Source organism: Panicum virgatum, chromosome 6N (assembly GCF_016808335.1).
Source record: "Panicum virgatum strain AP13 chromosome 6N, P.virgatum_v5, whole genome shotgun sequence".
Taxonomy (NCBI): domain Eukaryota; kingdom Viridiplantae; phylum Streptophyta; class Magnoliopsida; order Poales; family Poaceae; genus Panicum; species Panicum virgatum.
Window position 1 is genome coordinate 8,216,351 of NC_053150.1, and position 21,151 is coordinate 8,237,501.

General features: G+C 45.1%; 3 protein-coding genes across 3 annotated transcripts; all 3 read right to left on the reverse strand.

The window, feature by feature from the left end:
- Positions 1 to 261: 261 nt before the first annotated feature.
- On the reverse strand, positions 262 to 7,133 carry LOC120680283 (DNA-directed RNA polymerases IV and V subunit 2-like). The gene is made up of 7 exons (XM_039961901.1): positions 6,493 to 7,133; positions 5,561 to 5,767; positions 3,897 to 4,765; positions 3,510 to 3,804; positions 1,795 to 2,742; positions 1,230 to 1,501; positions 262 to 940 (listed from the first exon to the last, which is right to left on the reverse strand). The coding sequence occupies exons 1-7, from the start codon at positions 7,090 to 7,092 to the stop codon at positions 439 to 441; spliced, it is 3,693 nt and encodes a 1,230-aa protein (XP_039817835.1). The 5' UTR covers positions 7,093 to 7,133; the 3' UTR covers positions 262 to 438.
- Positions 7,134 to 14,353: 7,220 nt separating this feature from the next.
- On the reverse strand, positions 14,354 to 15,291 carry LOC120679697. The gene is made up of 3 exons (XM_039961354.1): positions 15,034 to 15,291; positions 14,893 to 14,930; positions 14,354 to 14,773 (listed from the first exon to the last, which is right to left on the reverse strand). Exons 1-3 carry the CDS (start codon positions 15,119 to 15,121, stop codon positions 14,690 to 14,692), a joined length of 210 nt encoding a protein of 69 aa, XP_039817288.1. The 5' UTR covers positions 15,122 to 15,291; the 3' UTR covers positions 14,354 to 14,689.
- A 2,689-nt stretch (positions 15,292 to 17,980) lies between these two features.
- On the reverse strand, positions 17,981 to 19,876 carry LOC120677544 (protein MIZU-KUSSEI 1-like). Its single transcript, XM_039958694.1, has one exon. The coding sequence runs from the start codon at positions 19,470 to 19,472 to the stop codon at positions 18,459 to 18,461; it is 1,014 nt and encodes a 337-aa protein (XP_039814628.1). The 5' UTR covers positions 19,473 to 19,876; the 3' UTR covers positions 17,981 to 18,458.
- Positions 19,877 to 21,151: the final 1,275 nt, after the last annotated feature.

Sequence of the window (21,151 nt, forward strand, 5' to 3'; positions counted from 1 at the left end):
TACTTCTCGGTTCTCACATATCTACTCGCAGCAACATCGCGCACCACACAAAGCAACATGTTTTCAGACCAGTTTACATGAACGAAAATCGGGTCGAACTGACAGATGGGTCTCATGGAAAGCTTCAGAAGCTCCAGACACCTATTTCTCATCAATCACAGCCTCCCACAGTCAGGCTGCAAAAAACCAAAATTCCTGCACCAGCGCATCGCCACATCATAGACAAGAATGCCAAATGCCATTTCAAACAGTGCCTGAAACCTTATCTGAATATCACGAAATCATATGGCGAATCGCAGGTCTCAACATTAGCCGTCCATGTATGACACTGACATCAATCGACTTGAGAATCAACAGCATCCTAAGCAACAAAGTTGCAGATGTATGTAGTCTCACGGTTTCAAGAGATATGATACTGAACTACTGATCAATGGCGCTCTAGCGGACCTCGGTGTCGAATTTGAGGCAGATGCCCATGCTGAAGAGCTCCTGGTACAGCAGCTTGGCTCCATAAGGCACATTGATCCGGACGATCTGCTCTGCGGACCGGCAGAAGAGGCAGTAGGGGCCGTGCACCTTCTTGCCACCAGATTCGGGGCGCATGATCACGTTGGCCACGCGCTCGCAGGCCTGGCAGATGTGCATCTGCGAGAAATCGCTTAGCATGAACAGGCGCTCATGGAGGCTGGCAGCAGCGCCGTGGCCGAGGAGGCAGTCTCGCTCCATCTCCCCGAACTTGACGCCACCAAACCGCTTCTTGTCCTCCACCGGCTGCCGCGTGAGCGGGTGCACAGGCCCCGTGTTGCGGAACTTCACCTTGTCCTCGGACATGTGGGTCAGCCGCTGGTAGAAAGTCGGGCCGATGAAGACCAGCGACTTCATCCGCTCACCAGTGTGCCCATTCAGGACGCTCTCCCCACCCCACCTTGAAAAACCAGCCCTGAAATGCAGCAAGGTAAACATGAACAAAACTACACAAGGAGAGTGTTCAAATGGGCAACAGGCCTCGTATCTGCATTTCTTCTAGTGGGGTTCCCCTCGATGAACATATCTGCATTGCTTGCTCTTATAGTTTGTTTTGAGGGAAAAATAAAGACTTGTAAAAATGGTGACAATGATTGCCTGGCGGTGCAATCAGTTACTAGATAGTATGCTGTCTGATTTTCACCATATGTGAGGTGTGAAAACGTGAGTTCGAGAAAAGAACACAACAGTAAAATAGAACTTACTTGTGTAACTGTTCAGTGATCACATCCACAGAAGGAGTGGTGAATGGTGTCGCGTATCTCACCTTCCCACCCAAGGCAATCCCCTTCCCCAAAGCAGCTTCAAGCAACTGACCAGGAGTTTGACGAGTTGGAAAGCCATGTGGGTTTATGACAATATCCGGAACTATCCCTTGGCGAGTAAATGGGAAGTTCTCCTGAGAATCCAAAAGGCCTACCACTCCTTTCTGCCCATGCATGCTGGCAAACTTGTCTCCGACACATGGCGAGCGAGACTACAACAATTATCACATTAAGCACTAGAGAAATTTGACAAGAATGTAAGATGAGTAATAGCACAAAAAATTAGTATAAACTGGTGGTATTGATAGCTGAGGTGCAATAAAAAAATGCAGACCACCAATCATAAAGAAATCTTCTGAGTTTATTGTTCAGACAATAAGGCAAACCAGCCAGGTAGCATAGAATGTCATGCTCTACTGTATTGTAAGGCGAATGCTTCAGCATTTCAACATGGGCCATGAAAGAAACAATGCAGAATACTTTTGCAAAGATTTATATTGCGCACCTGTCTTAGAGTAACAGTTGCAAAGTTCATCCCATCATCATTTGCTGAAAGAACTACCTTCTCTACCATCCCTTTCTCAGTATACATCAGTTTAACACTAAAATCTTCACCAGATTCTGTAACCTTCCCAATCACAATGTCACCACTTTGAAGACTTGCTCCAACATATGGTAAACCCTCATTGTCCAGACTGTCAACCTTCCCCTTCTTGCTTTGCACTTTACCAAAATTGAGCTTTTCCTTGTGTTTGAGTCGTCTAGTGATCTCTTTGTTTTCAACATTGGCTTTATAGCTCTTGAAATGTAGTGTACGAAACATGCCACGCTCTAGAGAGGCCCTATTCAAAACTAGAGAATCTTCTTGGTTAAATCCCTGATGAACGTTGACGGAGACTATTGCATTTTGGCCATTGAAATATTCTGTTGGAGTGAAGTCATCTTTTCGTCCAAAGTTATAGTCTGCCTTTCCAAGACAGTCTGCCACCACAGTTTTAAACAAGGGTCTCTGTGGATAGAAGATTTGATGTGAGAGGCTATCAAATCTTGAGCGTGAGTTTAAAGGGGAGTAGCCAATAGCCTGCTGTGATAATTTTTCAGCTTGCATCAGAACCCTCTTAGCGTTATTATGGTTGGCAAAGGGAATGAGACTGCAACTCAACCCTAGCAAGAAAGAACTATCAAGTTCACAATGAGTATAATCAGAAGGCACATCTTCTTTCTCCCTTGTGAATAGATGCCTAATTCCAGGAGCACATCGGATATCCTCCTCTTCTTCAGCACCAATTAGTTCAATTATGTTTTGATCCATAAGTTCCTGAAATGAGTACAATCCACCTTTCGGTCTTGTGATTCTTCTTAGATTTTCAACTACAAGAAGTGGTCTTAGAATTCTCCCTGGATCAGAAAATACACGAACTTCTTTATTGTGCCTGTCCCTTTTGATTTCAACCTAATCAAAGTTGAGAAATACAAACAAGAAGCATATTAATACTATCTTGTTGCAACATATGTACTTTAAGTATTCAACTCAAGTACAAATAGTACATGCAACAAAACAACATACGGCAAATGCATAATAGGAAATAAAGAAAGAGAAGTACATAATTTCATTAGCAAGAAATTTCAGAAGTATTAGGTAAATGAAAACTAAAACAAGAGAAGAGTAGGACAGTATAGCTACAGTCTCGCAGACTAAAAGATAACAGTAGAGATGACTTTCTGAATTGGGTCAATTCTGTAATGAAGTTTCTTTTTTTTATGGCGATCGTGACATCCCCATGCTTTGTACAGTTTTCTTTTAATAATATATTACCACAGTGGGGGTCTCCCCCGCTGTACAGTTCTAAAAAAAAAGAGTAGGACAGTATCAATGACTCATCACAAGATAATTAAAATACATACTGTTAAAGGGTAGCTGTTAATATTCTTTGCAATTTTGAATCAGCTGAGATAATGAAGGAGCATAATTATAACGAAGAAATAATTTTCAGTAATCAATGGCTTTATTAAGGAACGAAACCTATGATGATAATTGTGATAGCACCAGGACTAGCCATGACCGTAGAAGCAGGTAAAATATCCCAAAAGAAATAAAGTTAAAGGGTGGATAACAGTTCAGGATAAAGTTTTCAAACATCATGAATGGACTGGATCTGAAAACTGAGGTACAAGACAAGTATTGAGAATCAGTTTAGCATATCTAGAAACTAAGCAAACCTGTGGCTCAATTTGCTTGTTACGCCTTAAGCTTCTAAAACGTGAAATAAATTCGCCTGGGTCGGCACACACTCCAAGCAGGTTCCCATTCAAGAAAATCCTGTCTTTCCCAGAAATATCTTGTAGAGTAATTTTATCATCCAGTTTGTTCATTCCACAAGAGACAAATGTATCAATCAGCGGTTTCTTCACCACAGAGCTAACCATAGCCGTAACAGCAAGGTTTTTCACGAATCCGCACTTTTCACCATCAGGGGTGGACAAAAAACACAATTTTCCCCAGTAGGATGGATTCCTGCAAAAGGAAAATCAGTTTGCACAGGGATATTGGGAAAGGAAGAGAGAAGTATGCATAGAATTTTTGTAGGAAGGGCACAGGAAACTTACGGGTATCTTGCATCCCCAGTTGTTCCAGAATAAGCAAACCACTGTCGAGTCTTCCTCAAGTCAGACATCATTTGAAGTGGATTTGCTCTCCGAAGGGTTGCTACAACCCCTGAACACCTTTCTGATTTATATGGATGCCGCCAGGAACCAGTGGAGAAGGCCCGGTTCAAACCATTGGTAATAATTGATGCATCCACGTAATGCCTAAGATCTTGTAAGTTTCCATCAGAGCTCAAATCTTTTTGCATGAGTTTAACCATGCGTCTTTGTGCAAACATAACATGCACCCAGAGTTCTCTCCGAAGCAATTGGCAGGCAAGATCTAGCCTCTTGTTACGGAAATCATCCTTATTATCACATTTTCGATTCCCAGAGTAAGCCATTAGCAGGCATTTGACCATGTAACCCAGGAAAATTGCCTTGCACCTAATCCCATTGACACCAGGAAACATATACTTACAAATATACTCATCAAAGGCTTCTTCAGGCGGAAACTTTGTTTTTCTGATCAACTTATCAACATATTCACGAGCTCTACCTGGAGTGCGGAAGCCTTCACATTCTTCATGAGATTCTTTCACAGTTGATGATATTATGTTGACAATACAATCATCACAGTCTGATATATCAATCATATCAAAAGCTTCCTTATCTGACGATACCCCTAGGGCAAAAAACACTACCCAGATTGGCATAATCGCACCCAGGAAGGAAATGTTGATAACTTTGCGGCTTTCATTCCTTTTAGACTGAACAAGTTTTACATATATCTTTTCTCGTTTGATTACACTTATGTAACTTGCTTCCAAGCAGGGACGATCCGTGATCCAAATCCTGGATAAACATTTCTGCTCTTCAGCGATGAATACCTACAGAATTGGTAGGAATCAAACATATGAGGTATATATCACCCAGACATGGTATCAAACATTTTTAATTTCACATAGGCAACAACTTTCTTTACGTCAATGCTAATGTCAGTTGCACAATTTCTTCTCAATATTACAGTATAATTTCCACGCATAGCGACTAAGCACCACGACCTACTACATAAATATTTCAGTTGAACTTCAGCCACATGCTTATAGTATGTATCGTAACACTTGCTTTGCCAGAATCTGCAAGCTCCATTTAAGTTAACCTGATTTTTTCACAAAATATATGTATAGCAATGCCAGGACAATCTCCACTCATCTATCTCTTCAAGCCTACCTCCCTCTCCCTTAAGTATTGGTAAAGGTAAGCAATATACTTAACTTCCCTCTTGGATAGGTTCCCTCAAGCCTATGGTGTGGACTGGAAGTGAGTTGAAGTTACCTTTTGTGAATATCAAAATAGTGGTCTCAAACACAACCCCTTCGGCTCTGACATCATATTGAGTTTCCTGTACTAATCAGTTTACCAAAGGCCAAAGCTTAAACTATTTAGAACAGGTGACCAATGTACTAAACATTTAATGTAATTGCATAGCAGCGCCATATAGAGTTGTCGCATATGTTGTATGAGCGACAAAATTTGTTTGTATTTTTTATATTGCACGTCTCAAGTCGCATATATAGTATTTGCAGTGTCATAGAAATCTATAAGAATGCCTAATGTAATGATCTTTGTGAAACACTTTTCTGAGAACTCAATGAGCAGCATTAAACCATGTGATGCAGTACCTTTTCTGTCCCTTTGATCAAAAAGTAGCCACCAGAATCAAACTGACAGTCACTTTCCTGAAGTTTATGCAGCCAGCACAATTTTGACTTCACCATGACAGGTAACATTCCAATGCCAACTTGTTTAGTTTCTTCCATTATATCCCTCCTAGAAACATGCATATCCTTACCAGTTTTGGCTTTGTCACTTTTTTCGAGTGTATAGACCTGATAAAATCAAAACACAAACTGATTAGATGGTAAAATATCAGCTGAAATCTTATTGATACAAAGATCAAGGTCATAACTTGAATACATATGAGAGAGTAATTTTAAATCACATCTGCTCAGCGCACAAAGAGAGGGAACTAGTGGTTTTGTTTCATTAAGTCGAAACTCGGCCTTACTACAAGTGGAATGGCAATGTATAGTTCAATAGCTAACACTCAATGCAGAGTCTAAATAAGTTTTGCAGGCTCAGTAATGAGGAAATGATAAGAGATATCATTATGGCTGTTGTGCCATCAAAAACAAAGCTAAACATGAGCACCACAAGGTGATTAGATTAGCTAACTTCCATGCCATTTGTGAAATAAAAAATTGGAATTCTAGAATTGCTGAATTGATTACATTAACATCCATAATAGTTATGAGAATAAGCTAACTATTCTGGAACGGTTGGAATGAATTTTTTGAACACTTAATATTTCATTTCCATTTCTTTATAGTGAAGTAAAATGCACTTTATCCAGTGTTTTAAAGGCGGCGCCTAGGAGACACCTAGGCGTCCAGGCGGACCAAGCTCGCCTTGGGCAACAACCATGCCTTGTCGCCTAGGCGTTTAGGCATACCCAGCTCGCCTTGGGTCGCCTCGTCGTCTTTAAAACAATGAATTTATCCCTATTGTTTTACTTGATATGTAACATGAACAGGGGAATTGGGAGCATCCTAACCTGAACAGTCATTTCAACGTTTATCCTGGACGAATATGTCATCTTCTGGAGGCGAGCATGTCTAGGCTTCAACTTGAGATCTTGCACATCAAGATCACTGTTTTCAACCATGAACACTGGCTGTTCGAATGTAACTTTACCAAATTTGATAGTTGCATGTTTCCAAGCTCCATCATCTTTGTTTGAAGGGTTATAATCAGGCTCTACAGTAATTTCCCCAATAGAATCAATGAGCTCCTGGAGCCCATGAGAGACAAAATCATTGAACGAATTTATCTGATGGCTAACTAGTCCATTCTCACTGATGAATGCTCTTGTTGCTTCTTTGCAAAACCTCTCCAGGCTTGCAACATTGAAGTCAACAGGGACTTGCGTGCGTAGGTCCAAAGACACGTTTCCTTTGCCTTTATCTTCTGCAGCTGGTGTTCCTGTAAAATCCACCTCCATAACAGACTGATCTACATCAGCATCGACAAAAGGCTGTTGCTCCCCTTTTGTGCTGTCCTTTTTGGGGGAGTCACAGTCACCTTCTCCATCACCATCCAAATTAAGGAAATCCATCATGTCTGAATCTGAGACGTCAGATGACTGATCAACCATCGCCAAACAACAGGCAGCGGGCTGCACCTTGTCACCAAAAGCCCTGTCTTTACAATGGAAAGGGAAACAAAACAGTCAGCATAGTCATAATGGGAATGCATAATCTTAAAATCAGAAGATCAGAATGCAGAGCACGTGCATTCAACAATAAGCACCAAAATCACAAACAATTTCTGAGGCAGACGCAAGCAGAATAGCATGTCCTTTAACAATTTGAATCAGAGGACAAGACAGCATAATTTACACCCAGGGCTCCACATGGCATTCGGCGAGAAGCACCGAAATCACATACAATTCTCTGGCAGACACATGCTAAAAAACACAACCATTGAAGAAATCGAAAATGCAATGACACATCAGACATCCATTTCACAGAATTCCATCGAAATGGAGCACCTTACTGGCACAACAATCGAGTTAAAAAACGCCCATTTAATTACCAGTGCCTCCCCCTCTCTAGTCTTTTTCTAATCGCGAATTTTGGCAGGCAGGTCCACCACACATCACAACCTGCATCACCGCGGGATTCCGAAACCAAAACGGGGATCCCCACCACACTAGATCCCCCAAACCCACGCATTCCGCGATCACGGCGCGCCACCAAAACCCCCGAGAATTCACCGCCCCACCAGCTGACCAGCAGCAGCAGCACAAAACCCCACCGCGGGACGTCAGATGGGCACAAGCCCAAGAGCAGGGGCAGGGCGAACCACCGCCCCCTTTGAGACGACGACGAGGCTTGAGAAAGCAAGAACCACGAGCCAACGGCGGCGAGGGCGCGCGAGCTCACAAAACCCTCGCCCCGAGCCAAACAAAAAACTAAAAAAAAGTTGTCTTTTTTGCGGGAGAAGCAAGCTCCAGCCGCGCGCGCGCGCGGGGCGGGCGAGCGGTCCCGGGCCAGGAGCAGAGGAAGCGCCGCAATGTCCTGCGGCGCGGCCGGCGGCGCGGAACGAGGCGTGACAACGAAGCGCTGAAATGAGGAGGGAGCGGGCCGGGGCGGAGGGGGCGTACCTTGCGCGCCGGTGATCGCCGGTGGCGAGGCGAGGAGGGGGAGGACGGAAACCCCACGCCGCACCGGCGTGGAGCGGGCGACGGCGCCGGGGTTGGGGTTTTCGGCGTCGCGTTGCGTTGGGCCGCGGCGAGGGGGGTTTTCTCCGCTGCTTTATGGTGCTAGCCGCTAGGCAACAAGTACAGAGCAGAGGGATCGGCACAGTGGGCGGCAGCTGGGAGGCTCACGCTGTGGCTGCTGCGTGGCGGCCGTGGCTTGGCTGGCGGCTCCTTCCTCACTCGTCTCCTGGCCTGTCGGGCGTCTTCCCACTTTCCTTTCCTTTTCAACTGACAAGAGGATGTGAGGGGCCAGGCACGGCCTCCGCCCTCCGATCCGCATCGGATGGTCACATCACTAGTGGTTTTGTATGTGTATTTTTCTTCTTTGGGAAATGTTAAGGATGCAGGAGGGAGCGAGTTTAGTGGACGGGATGGGGAAGATGGGGATATCTTTAACCTAGACAGGTAGGCGCACTACGCTGCGCCGTTGAAATTGTTTTGTGCATGCTGATATATATATGAAGTCTAAGTAGTACTGGAGTCAAAATAGTAACGAGTGTAAAGGGAGTAATGTATGAACAAAACTACAAAAGGAAGTGATCTAACGTCGGTGAGAAGCATTGAGAGGACGTTAGAATGGTCTAGATTTCTGGAGTCTTTGTTTCCTTTTTTCATAAAAAAATAGGTTGACTCATTTGTCATTCTTGCAGGTACATACTACAGTGCGTATACAGTGCCTTGGGCCCCTGGCGTTTCGCCAAATCTTGGCACAATAGTATAGGTACTCAATCACACTCCATATATCTTCGTTGAAAGTGCCTACTCCCCCGTCTCTAAATATAAGGCATTCTGAAATTTCTAGAATATATTATGGCTGTGTAGAAAATACTCTCTTACCCCTAATTATTAAGCATTGAAATTCTATTTGGATAACTAAATACTCTCTCAGTCCTGAAATGTAAGACATTCTAAGGGCCTGTTTGGCAGGACTTCGGCTCCTTCAAAAACGGCTCCGGCTCCTCTGGTGGAGCGGCTTCTCTGATGGAGCTGGAGCTATTTTTCAAAACGTTTGGCAAAACAGGTTCACTTGTTAGATAGGGGTTGTAAAATGTCTAAATTGCCCTTCTCTATATTTTCTCTCTCTTTTTTCTTTCTCTTTCTCTTTCTCTTTTTCCCCTTATCTCCTCTTATCCATTCGCCCACCGTTCCCCACGCCTTCCTTGATGTCTCCTCCTCCATCTTCTTCCTCCCGCCGCTTCATCCTTCGCGGCCTGCGGCAGCCCACCCCTCTTCCTCCCACTGGCCAGCGCCACCACCTCCCGAGCTCCGCACGCGCCGCCGCCGCTGGCCTTCGCCTGCGCCTCCTTCTCCTCCGCGGCGGCCCGGCCCTCCTCCCACTGGCAAGCTCCGCCCGCGCCTCCTCCCGCCAGCGGCCTGCCCCTGCACCTGCGGCCTCGCCGGCCCCTGCACCCGCAGCTCCGTCAGCCTCCACCCCCGCTTCGTCCTCCTACCGGTCGCGCCTCCAACCGCCGGCTGCCACCGTGAGATCCGCCGGCCACAAGCTTCCGCTACCCCCTGCACCCGACGCCACGAGATGGCACGAGGAGATGCTGCGCGCCTGGGGCAAAAGGGGCAGTGGCACGGAGAAGCTCCACGGAGCCGGACGGAGCTACATTTTCGGGGCTCCTCCTCACCTGTGTAAGCCACGAAGTGCTCCAGCTCCGGCTCCGGACATGAAGCTGGTGCCAAAATGACCGTTTGGCAGGGCTTCGGCTGGAGCCGCTCGTGGAGCCCTGCCAAACAGGGCCTAACATTCTTGGAGAGTCAAAGTTTTTCAAGTTTGACCAAATTTTTAAAGAGAATCATAAAAATTTATGGACCAAACAAATATATTATAAAAATATATTCAATAAAAAAAATCTAATGGTACATATTTGATATCATAAATATTATTACTTAATTGTATAAATTTGGTCAAATTTGGAAATTTTGACTCTCCAAGAATGTTGGAATGTCTTATATTTCAGGACGGAGGGAGTATGTGTTAATTAAAGTAGTATGCCATTTCCCATGCACCTCCCCCTACATGGCTGCATGCATGTCTTTCTGTTGTGATTTGAAAAAAACCCGGAAATGATACACAATTAAGATGGTTGAGTCCACTCTCAACCCAGGATGCTTTACATTTGATTAAAAATTTCAGACTCTAGAATGCCCTACATTTCAGGACGGGGGAGTATGTGATTGGTGGGAATATCTTTAAACTCGGATCTGTAACAGCCCAGCTTTTTAAGAGCATGGATTAATTCTAATTGACTAGGGTTAAGAAAATGGAAATGAGAAGAAACACGGGAAAGAAAAGGAATAAAGAAAAGTTAAACTAAGTCAAATTTGGTCAAACTCAACCAAGTTTTAAAAAAATTGAATGTCAAACTCTCTGAAAATGCCAAACAGCTGAGAAAACAAGATGTCAAACTTCATATTGACATTCAAATTCAAAGAAAAAGAGAGAGAATTGACTGAATTGCATGAAGTGGTAAAAATGGATGACTAGCCATGTTTGACATCTGTTGATCTGAGATTTTGTTGACTAAGTCAATGCTAGGTCAACATGAAAAAGTTAGTACAAGGTATGCACGTTGCAATGGAACTGAGTTTGAAGGGTCTGACTAGTGTTTTGATCATGTTTGAAAACTCCAAAGTCTGAAGAAGATAACAATTCAGCAAGGACTTGGAAGATTTTATCTAAGTCTGAAAACAGAGAACATAGCCAACTTCGGGCATGAATACAGTTATAGAGTAATATCTTGTGTGGTAATCCTGGAAAAAAAGTACCAAAATGGAAATATGGATATATGAAATATTCAAATGTGGCATTTGTTGTCATGAAAAAGTTCAACAAGATATTCAAATTGCATTCAAACAGAGGTGGTTTGAAAGAGCTTAGCTGAATATTCAGAAAAACAGTCTGCACCTTATCTGTTCGGAGCAATAATTGGATAGGTTATAGGCCAAATCAGCAAAAGTTCCTGAAACAAAAGTTTTAGAGAAATGTCAAAGCTACAACTTTGCTTCTTGGATATTTTCAATTTCAGTGGAAGAATTTGGAGAAAAATGCACTGCAAGTTTTAGGTTCGGAGAAGTTCAGTCTGAAACCAATGTATACAGTCAGCTTCAGAGAAGTTTTCAGCTATGTTAGAGGCTGAATTTGAAGAAGTTCCTTGAATGAAAAATATAGAAAAATATAAGATCTACAACTTGTCTTTTGGGATATTTTGAAATTCAGTGGAAGGTTTTGGAGAAAAATACATTGTGAGATTCAGATTCAGAAATATTCAGTTTTAATCAAATGCAATAAACAAACCTCAATGTTCAGAGCTCTTTTTGAACGAGTTAGAGCTCGATTCAAGGAAAGTGCATAACATAAAAAAGGTAGCTGGATGTATCCTCTACAAGTTCATTGTTGGGATATTTTGATGTGCAGTAGAATTTTTGGGAGCTAATTAGATGAAGCCAGTAGGTTTGGGGCAGCTTATCTGGAAACTCTGAATATTTGCATGAACCTGATCTGCTTGAGGTGGATTTTGAAGAGGTTATAGACAGAATCAGAGAAAGTGGAAAACACAAAAGTTGTAGATAAATATGCCCTCTAAACTTTCTATTAGGGTCTATTTGAACGTTTGTACATGAAATCGAGAGAAAAAGGATCCAATTTGCTGGTTTAGATGAAGAAGGGCAGTGCATTGCTGCATTCAGAAACATTCAGACCCCGTCATCCTTATCTCCCCGCTGCCCTCGCTACCGACCTCCGGCGGGAGATTTCAACTTTGACACGCGTTGATCAAAGGCTGGGACAGCAGCAAGCATGGAAGCAGGGCCTAATTAATGCACTCGTAGCCATGTGTGCGTCCACGAAGTTGGTTATGAAGCCATGGGCTGGTGAAGTTAGTTGTCGCTGATCTCCCATTGGTAGAATCCTCGAGGGTTACCAGCTATGCAGGGAGGTGTTCCGATCCAACAGGATTACAGGCACCACGGCGTTGTCTGATGACTCCTCAGTGCTAGTAAACTTGCATTGAAACCATTGTGTCGACCATTTGCAATACCAATGCTTAAGAGTTAACTATGCGATCACAATTCACAGGCTGTTTGTTATAGGTATATCGTGATATAACCGTTTCCATGGAACACTCAGAGACATCCTTAGCTGGATCCTGATTCAACGTGATATATAATAGTAATTTGCATCACCTAGTTTATTGTCAGAGTGATGAAAGCACACTCAATTATTTCCTAATTAACTGTCATTAATTGCATTAAATGCTAATAAATCTATTACTTATTATTACGTAATACCATCTAAAAGTTTTTGCCGATAGAACAGAAATATTTTGGGTAGGTGACAAATAAAGAAATACCATCACGCGCGTGTAGACGATGAAAAGGCGATAAAGAAATACCATCAAACTAGTAGCAGGAGCACCGATGAGTGATGAGCTCACGGCTCACCTGAATCTAGTTGCAGGCTCCCCACTGACCACGGGTATATGCTGCAACTTTCAACACTTCAAGTTATGGCAGTACTTTTTTTCTTTTCTTTAATATAATTAATCAGTAGGGGGATCCCCCTCCTGTTTCATTAAAAAAAAACTTTCAACACTTCTAGTGGACCAAGGCATGTAAGAGTGCTGCAGGTAGGCAAAGGCATGGCTGGCACTCGTCCAAATTTTGGTTCAAGCAGCACCACAAGATTAGAGCCATGCTTAGGATCATAAGATGCAAAAGTTGTCTTTCCACGGCCACTAATAACTTAATCTTTTGTACTATTTAATTAACTGATCCATGATGAAACTCAACCAATGCTTGAAACAGGAGAGCTAGCCACATGATTACATGAGGTCTTTAATTTCTGCGGGGAAAATGCGATGCTTATTTCGATCCAATGATTTGAGGGTGTTTGTCCAAAGCTTACTACCTTTGCAAAAAAACAAACTCATTCGTACCTAACAATTTCAAGTTATGAGTAATATAAAAACTATGGTATGAACCAAATCTAACTATCCATATGTCTGGAAGTTTAGTCACTGCTATGTTCACACACACACACACACACACACACACACACACACACACACACACACACACACACACACACACACACACACACACACACTCTTTCGGCCCACGCCGTGTGCCTAATTTGTTGCCAACCGGCAATATATATATTGTAGAAAGGGAAAAGTCCGATTTACACTCTTGGGCTATCGCAAAAATCCGATTTTCAATCTTCAACTATAAAATTGGACAACATAGGCCATTCAACTGTTGAAACCAGACAAATTTGGCCCTTGGGGTGATTTTGAAGGTGGTTTGCATTTTTAGAAAAAAAATAAAAATCTAATTAGATATAAAAAATCAAAATAATTCATTTTAAATCAGAAAAATATGAAACTATTACCAAAATTATCTAAAAATGTAACCTATCCATTATTGCTCCATTTGAATCTTAGTTATACAAAAATAATAGCCATAACTACAAACAACCAAATATTATGGGCATAAAAAATTGAATCTGAATAACTAACAAGTATTGTGCCAATAGATAGGTTGCATTTTTAGAAAACTTTTGATATCCATTTCAGAATTTTTTTACTTAAAATAAATTACTTATGATTTTTAAGTTTAAAATTGAATATTCTTAATTCTCACAAAATGGAAAACCACCTAAGGGGCTAAATTTGCCCGATTTCAACAGTTGGATGGCCTATGTTATTCGGTTTCATAGTTGAAGGTTGAAAATCAGACTTTTGTTATAGTTCGAGAGTGTAAACCGGACTTTTCCCTTGTAGAAAAGTAAGTATCAAATTTAGTGCAAAAAAAAAAAAATCAAAATTTGATAATTTGAAGATATTATTTATTGATACCCCATATATTTTTGGCTCGGGGAATGAAACACAATTCACATAGTAATTGTACCGAAAATCTTCGTACCCATCTCAACGACGATACAAACAAAATAACCTAGTATATGCAATTTTTGCCTCATGTATTAGCAAATAATAAAGAATGATTAAAAAGTGCAACCTGAGCAGTGATTTAGCAAGCAAAGAAAAACAAAAGGAACTACACTCTCCTGCTGCAGGAGTGCGGTTTATCACTCTACCAATAATTAAGCAACAAGCACATCATCGATCACAACCCACCACGCCCACGCTTTGCAAAAGACACCACACCGTACCGTTACGTTAATCAACATGATTACATGTATAAAGCTAGCACTTACAGTACCATGTGTACCACGGCACAACAGAGCCTGGAACTAACAGATATGTAGGTCGGGCAGAGCACACGTACTAGTACAAAAACTGAAAACGATATAGCTAGCTAGCTAGCTAGCTAGGGACACGAAGAGAACAGACACGTACGGCAACACGCACGATAGAGGACGCTCGACGCTTGGCGTGGTCGCGTGGAGGAGGAATCGATCACCATCGTCCATGAGCTAGTACGCAGCTTCTCATCACCGTCTCGACGTCTCTCCTGATCTCCTCTAGATGGCGCCATCATCGTTGATGTGACCCCTGGCCCCTCCGTCCACGTGTGGAGGACCTCCCCTTGACCTGATCTCAACATGCTGCAAAGGAGCAACACCACCGTACCAATTTTTATGTGTACGAAATAAAAAGAAATGTGCGAATCTCATCAGTTAACTCGCCAACATATCTCGATCGATCGAGCAAGAGAGAATTGGACCTGAGATGCCAAAGACTTGGGCTCTATCACGCCAGCTGCTGCAGAAACACCGAGTAGTAGAGATGAAGCATCAGCAGACGCGTCCAGTACACATACTTAGAGCGAGGTGCTGTCAGTTCAACGACGACGGGGGTGGCTTACCGGCGTCCTTGTGGGCGCGGCCGCAGCCGGTGATGCGGCCGACGAGGCCGAAGAACTTGTCCTTGAGCTGCGCGGCGAGCTTGGCCATGGTGCGGTGGAGGGCCGGGCTAGCTGCGGTGGAACGAAGAAGGGGCCTGCACGGTGTGAGCGAGCTCACCTGAATCTAGTAGTGGGAGCTGCTTCCTCCACACTAGCCATGGGCCTCGTATCTATATACTGCGCAAGCGCAACCACGGGTTACCGGAGCTAGCACTGCACCTTTCCCGGCCGGCTTCAGTGGACCAGGCCTATGTTAATTGTAGGCTATCAAAAGCGTGCTGCAGCTAGGTAGGTACTTGTCCATTTTTTTGGGGTCCCGTCCAGAGGCACCACAGGATAATAACTGCCCCGGAAAACTAGTTTCTCACAGCCTTTTCATTAGACCGTATTTGGATCCATTAACGCTCATAGTTACTCCTTGTTAGTAATAGCTAATACTCCATCCGTCCTAAATTATTAGTCAGTTTAACTTTTCTGGATACATAATAAATTTTGCTATCCACCTATACAATACATAGTATACATCTACATGCATATAGCAAATATTATGCACCTAACAAAGCTAAAACGATCAGTAATTTGGGACAGAGGGAGTAGCTGCTAACCGTTAGCAGAATCTAAATCTACTTAGGATGCAAAATTGGAGATGCAGATCGGTTCGGGTGTCTGTCAAAGTTATATATATCGATGATCTAACACCTACGATCCTTAATCTAAAAAATCGATCTAACACCTACATGAATTTCTAATACTTTTTTTGCAAAGAAGTTTTCAGTAGTTACAAAATTACAAACCTCCTCAAGAGTCAGCTTAGCTTTGCTCCATGACTAACAGCACAATATTTCGATAAGACCTTGTTTCTATCTAGCTAGAAATGTCCCCATGTTGTAGGTTGATTTTTGAAAAATAGGAAAGCGTAATACTCAAGAAATTAAATGATAAAGTTAGAACAATATTTTTTTTTTAAAATGTACGGGACATGTCACATTTCGGATGCTTTTGATGATGAGCCCGGACCAACGGGACCTAACAAATAAAGGGGTGCTGGCTAATGCTGAAGTCACTGTAATTTTGCTACGTTTTGTAAGAAACATCGGAGCAGCAGACTGGATGGACCCAAATTCAGTGATCTATAGCTATCAACCTCTTCCAAATATAATTGTGCCTTTGATACGACAATCTATGATGTGATCTAGTGGTTGCGGCACATTGGTCGACCATCTTTCTCTAATGCGTGTAAAGCAAGCCGGATTAGGATTTCCGAAAAGGACCAGAGCTTGGTGGCCGCACATTTTGTTTCGCCTATGTGCCATGATCACTACCTTCACTAAGCCATAATAATGCAACGGGACCAAGGCGTCGACTGTTGGACGTTTTGATTAATTGACCATTATTTCTTGGTGATTGATACAGCCAAGTGGCAGACAGTTTAGAGAGAAAGGATCGATGTTGCGCATTTGTAACGCCAACTATGCCAAACATATGCGCTTTCGCAAAAAGCGAACCATTTACAACAAGACACATGTGGTGATGTCGTCAATCTCGATCAGAATTTACTGACCTAGTCTCTTGCCTATATAGGGTATGTTAGGTCTTATGCATGTATATGTTTAAAGCGGTGAGTATGTGCGTACTATATGTGTCCATCTATGTATGTATGTGTTAAAAAAACACATACATGCTACATCCTCAGAGCATTGTATTGTGGCATATGCACTCTCTCTTTCCATTACATTGAAGGTCTCACAGCAAAGGCATAATGTGTTGTGTCAAAAGGGAGCTACGATGTGGATGGTGGGATGGGGTGGTACCTGGTGCCATGGCGTGGTGCGTGGAGGCCGATGGAGTCTTGGTGGAAAGGTACATACATTACTTGTGGTCTTTGTAGAGGATGGTATGCAATTTATTTAACCGTGTGACACATTTTGATTAGGATGCGGTTTCGCTACATATATAACATGCTGTTTTCTTTCTCTTTATCAGTTCAATTTTTTTTTGTCAATGTCTCAAAAAGCGTTGGGCGCTAGGTAGGCGGTCATGTTACGCCTACCGTGGCGTCTAGGCGTTTGTGGATGCACTTTTCACAATTCATTAGATTAATGCATTGTTAAATAGAGGAAGTATTATTCTTCAAAACAAAGAATTTGATTTCATCATGCATATATGAGTTCTATGACAATAGGAAGCGGATGTACTGGCCCGCCTAGCCCTAGCCTTGTCTAGCACGGGATGGAATATTGAGTAAATAGGGGAGGGAGAGGGTTTGGGAGGGAAGATCGTAGTGTGATCACAAACAAGTTTGAACTTATAGAATATACGCAATACCTTGTTCATGCTGTCATTTATATTAGATCTAAACATTTTGAGGGCCAGGCAACTAAAAGCCTGAATTTTTTCCGACCAAAAATCAAAGCCCAAGCCCGCCCAATAACTATTTTTCAGTGTGAAACTAATTATTGTTTCGGGTCCATAAGACCAGTGCCATATCAACCCAAAATGAGTATCAGGCAGGACTCATTTTGCTCAGGTCTAGTAGTTTTTATATTACTGTCGTATCCTCAAGATCGGATGTACTCTATAGCTCCTAAGAAACAAATTAGCTAGAAGTGTCCTACTACAATCTCTTAGTTATTAGCTACTAAAATAATTAGTAGGTGGAGATCCAAACAGGCCAATTAATAGACCAACAAACTATTAACATCCCACCATGCTAACAATTAGTTCATATCAGGTTGGTGTCTGCTATGAGTAAAAATACCAACTATATATACAACCACTTTATTAGCAGCAGGTGGATCCAAAATTGTAGATCGTTTGACAAATCTAGATAGATAATTTTTGCAATGTATCTATACATAGTGTTTATCTAGGTGCATGGTAAAAAAATAATGTATCTAGATTTATCAAAACGATCTAAAATTTGAAAGGGGAGTAACTATTAACCAGCTAACTATTAGCACTAATGGATCCAAATAGACTCTTGGCCACGATCAGACAAAAGATGCGAATAAGGCATTCAGAGGTGAGCAACTTTTTGGACCACAATCGCACCATTCAGTGACTATTTCTGTCGTACTCCACTAGATGATAGATTGTGACAATGATGCACAGGGCACAGATCCAGGAACAAGAACACCTCACCCAACCTACGCAATGACTCCACACCACTAGGGCTTAAACAAAGTTAACCACACGATTCAATTAGGTCATCCTGACGCTAATCGCAATTTGTGAGACTTTGTTTTTGGTTCTTAGTCAATCTTAACTTTAAGGTCGTAGTTAGGAGGCTTCACAGAATTACGTGGCGCAAATTGGATGGATGCCCTTCGATCGTCTTGCATGTGTGTGGCCATGCGAATGCACGCACGCCCATGGCGGACCGGGGGTCAGAGCCTGACGAAGAAGACGGCGAGCTCGGGCCCCGTGGTGCCTCCCTGGGGTGCGATCATGTAGAGCGACTCCGAGTCCCGTGACCCGATGAAGTGATCGAAGCAGCCGCGCAGGTACGGCACCTCGTCGTCCGCCGCCGCCGCGCCGGTCGGCGGCGAGGAGCACCTCGTCCCGGGGAGCATGCCGGCGCCCATGGACACCGCCCGCAGCGTCTCCATCACCGTCAGGTCGTCGTCCGTGGCCTCGCGCCGCACCGCGTACCCGGTCTTCTTGCCGTTGCAGAACATGGTCCAAGCCGGCTCGTCCAGCAGCGGCGGCGCGCGCGCTCCCCCGCGTTTCCGACGCGCGCCGCCCTCGGCGTCCGGGGCCGCCGGGCGGCGCTCCGTCTCCAGGACGATGCGCGCGCCGGCCGGGTTGCCGAGCTCGCGGAGCAGCGCGTGCGTCTGGAGCGCGAGCTCGACGACCAGGCTGGGCAGGCAGCGCGGCGTCTCCTGCAGCGCCAGCACGACGCGGCCCCGGCGGTGGCCGTAGAGCGTCCCCGTGAGGCGCCGGCACGGCCGCGTGGTGCCCGAGAAGGACGCGCCCTTGGGCACGAGGCGGGAGCCTGCGCTGCTGGTGGCGGAGGACGAGGGCGAGGCCGACGACGAGGACGCGGCGGAGCTGGCCGCCGCGGCCTCGGCCGGCGTCCCGACCTGCAGCCGCCCACACCGCGGCGTCAGCGTCAGGACGGGGATCGCGTGCCGCAGCTTCTGGAACAGCCGCGCCGGCCGGGACGGGCCACCCCGCCCCTCCCGGTGCCGCCGCGACGGCACCTCCAGCGACTGCCCCGGCGCGCGCGGCGGCCTCTGCGGCGCGCCGCCGCCGCCGCCGTCGTAGCTGGCGCGGCCGTCGATGGACGAGGTGGACGAGGACGACGTCCGGGTGCTGTCGACGGACGACCGCAGGCTGTCGCGGCGGCTGTGGGCGTCGTCGCTGGGGCGGCCAGGGGTGGGGCAGATGGCGAAGCCCATAGACGCGCGCCCGGCGCCGGCGAGGCGGGCGGGGCGTCCGACGACCCGGTCGGTGGACGCAATGGGCAGCCGTGCGAGGCGGCGGTGCGGTGGGGGTGGCCGTTAGTTATCCTGTGGCGGGGAGCGCGAGGTCTGGAACGTGCGGGCGGCGGTTACGCCTGTCGGGTCGATCGTCGTCGTGCTCCCTGGGGCTGGACGCCGCCTGGTTTCGCGGCTCTGCCATTTTGGGGCTTCTCGTTTCTCTCGTGTATCGTCTGTGCTCGTGTTGCTGAGCTCGAGAAACACGAGCACAGCAACCATGGCCGTCATGGCCTCGTGCTCTCCTCGAGGAGGTGCTCTACTTCGAGTCTTTGTATTTCAGTTCGTTAGTGTCACGACCCAAACTTTTTAAACATGATTAAAAATTAACTAACATCATCATGAGCATTATTAATGCATAATGGAGCATCATGTGCATGTGAATATTTGTTTGAAAATTTAATTGGTGTATGTTTGAATGTGTGGTTGTGAAGCAAGTTCAATTTTTTCTATGCAACTTGGCCTACAAAAATTTTATTTAAATACTAGATTTCAAATTTTGATTATAAAATATTTTTGTGAAATTTTATGCCTTCTTACCCGAGCCATAAAATTCTTGGAAGATTTAAAAACAGCTGTCTTGTTTATTTTACTGTGACCAATCTACAAAATATTTTTGAGTGATTCTTCTTGGAAAATGATCTTGGAGATTTTATCTAGCTTCAGTAAAATTTTAGTGAATTTTTTAGCCCTGAAACACCTTCATTTTGAATTTTGAACTTCAACCGTTTTCTCTTCTCCCCGGGCCCACGCGTTAGCGACCCCCTCCCCTTCCACCGCGCCTCCTCGCTCCCTGGTTGGGCAGCAGGGGCGGCGGCGCCCCACCACCGGCCGCTGGTTGGCCACCGTGGCCGGAAGCCATGGCGCCCCGTCGGCTGCTCGCCTCCCCCTCCCTTCTTTAAAGCAAACCGGCCCTCCCTTCCTCTAAACCCTAGCCCGATTTTCCCCAATCCACCATTGTTGCCACCACCCAGAGCTCCCTTGCCGCCACCGATTCGTCGTCTCCGGTGCGCCATCCTTCAATTCCTTGCGCAGGGAGCATCTCCTCCCTCTCCTCCTTCGATTCCCAAACTCACCCGGCCCTTTTCCTTGCTCTGCAAGGCCTCCCGGCGAGCTCTCAGTCTGCCGCCGCCAGAGTTCACTGCGCCACCCCTCGGCCGCCTCTCCTCACTGCCAGGGTGAGCCTCTCCGTCCTCGGGAACGCGCCATGCACCCGCTCCCCGGCCCTCTCCGGCCCCGCCTCATCGCGCCGCCGCCGCCCGCCGTCGCCGCGCGCGATGCACGCGCTGCGCCCCGCCTAGCGCTCTGGGCGCCCACGCCGCGGTCAAGGCCCTGGCCTTCCTTGACCTGGCCTGGGTGGGTCGCCTGCCCGTGGGCCCCACTTGTCTGTCGGCCTCTGGGCTGGCTGGATCCGGGTGGATCTAGTATTTTGAGGAGTTTGTGTTGTGCTGTGTTTTTGTAAAATGCGTGTAAATTTGTATAGAGCTCCGACAAATGTGAAACTTGTTTTGTTGGGTTTTTTCTTGCTTAGGTCTACTCTAGAAAAATGTTGTTTTGCCTGTTGTCTTGCTGTAGATTTATGTATGGTTTAATGTTGTAAA

Excerpts from the sequence above, each read along its gene's own strand:
- LOC120677544 (XM_039958694.1), bottom strand. The coding sequence starts at position 19,472 with ATGGGCTTCGCCATCTGCCCCACCCCTGGCCGCCCCAGCGACGACGCC.
- LOC120680283 (XM_039961901.1), bottom strand. The coding sequence starts at position 7,092 with ATGGTTGATCAGTCATCTGACGTCTCAGATTCAGACATGATGGATTTC. Across the intron at positions 5,768-6,492 it reads ACGTTGAAATGACTGTTCAG|GTCTATACACTCGAAAAAAG; the intron begins GTTAGGATGCTC and ends TGATTTTATCAG. Across the intron at positions 2,743-3,509 it reads ACAAGCAAATTGAGCCACAG|GTTGAAATCAAAAGGGACAG; the intron begins GTTTGCTTAGTT and ends AACTTTGATTAG.
- LOC120679697 (XM_039961354.1), bottom strand. The coding sequence starts at position 15,121 with ATGGCCAAGCTCGCCGCGCAGCTCAAGGACAAGTTCTTCGGCCTCGTC. Across the intron at positions 14,931-15,033 it reads CCGCGCCCACAAGGACGCCG|CAGCTGGCGTGATAGAGCCC; the intron begins GTAAGCCACCCC and ends GTGTTTCTGCAG. Across the intron at positions 14,774-14,892 it reads CCAAGTCTTTGGCATCTCAG|CATGTTGAGATCAGGTCAAG; the intron begins GTCCAATTCTCT and ends GCTCCTTTGCAG.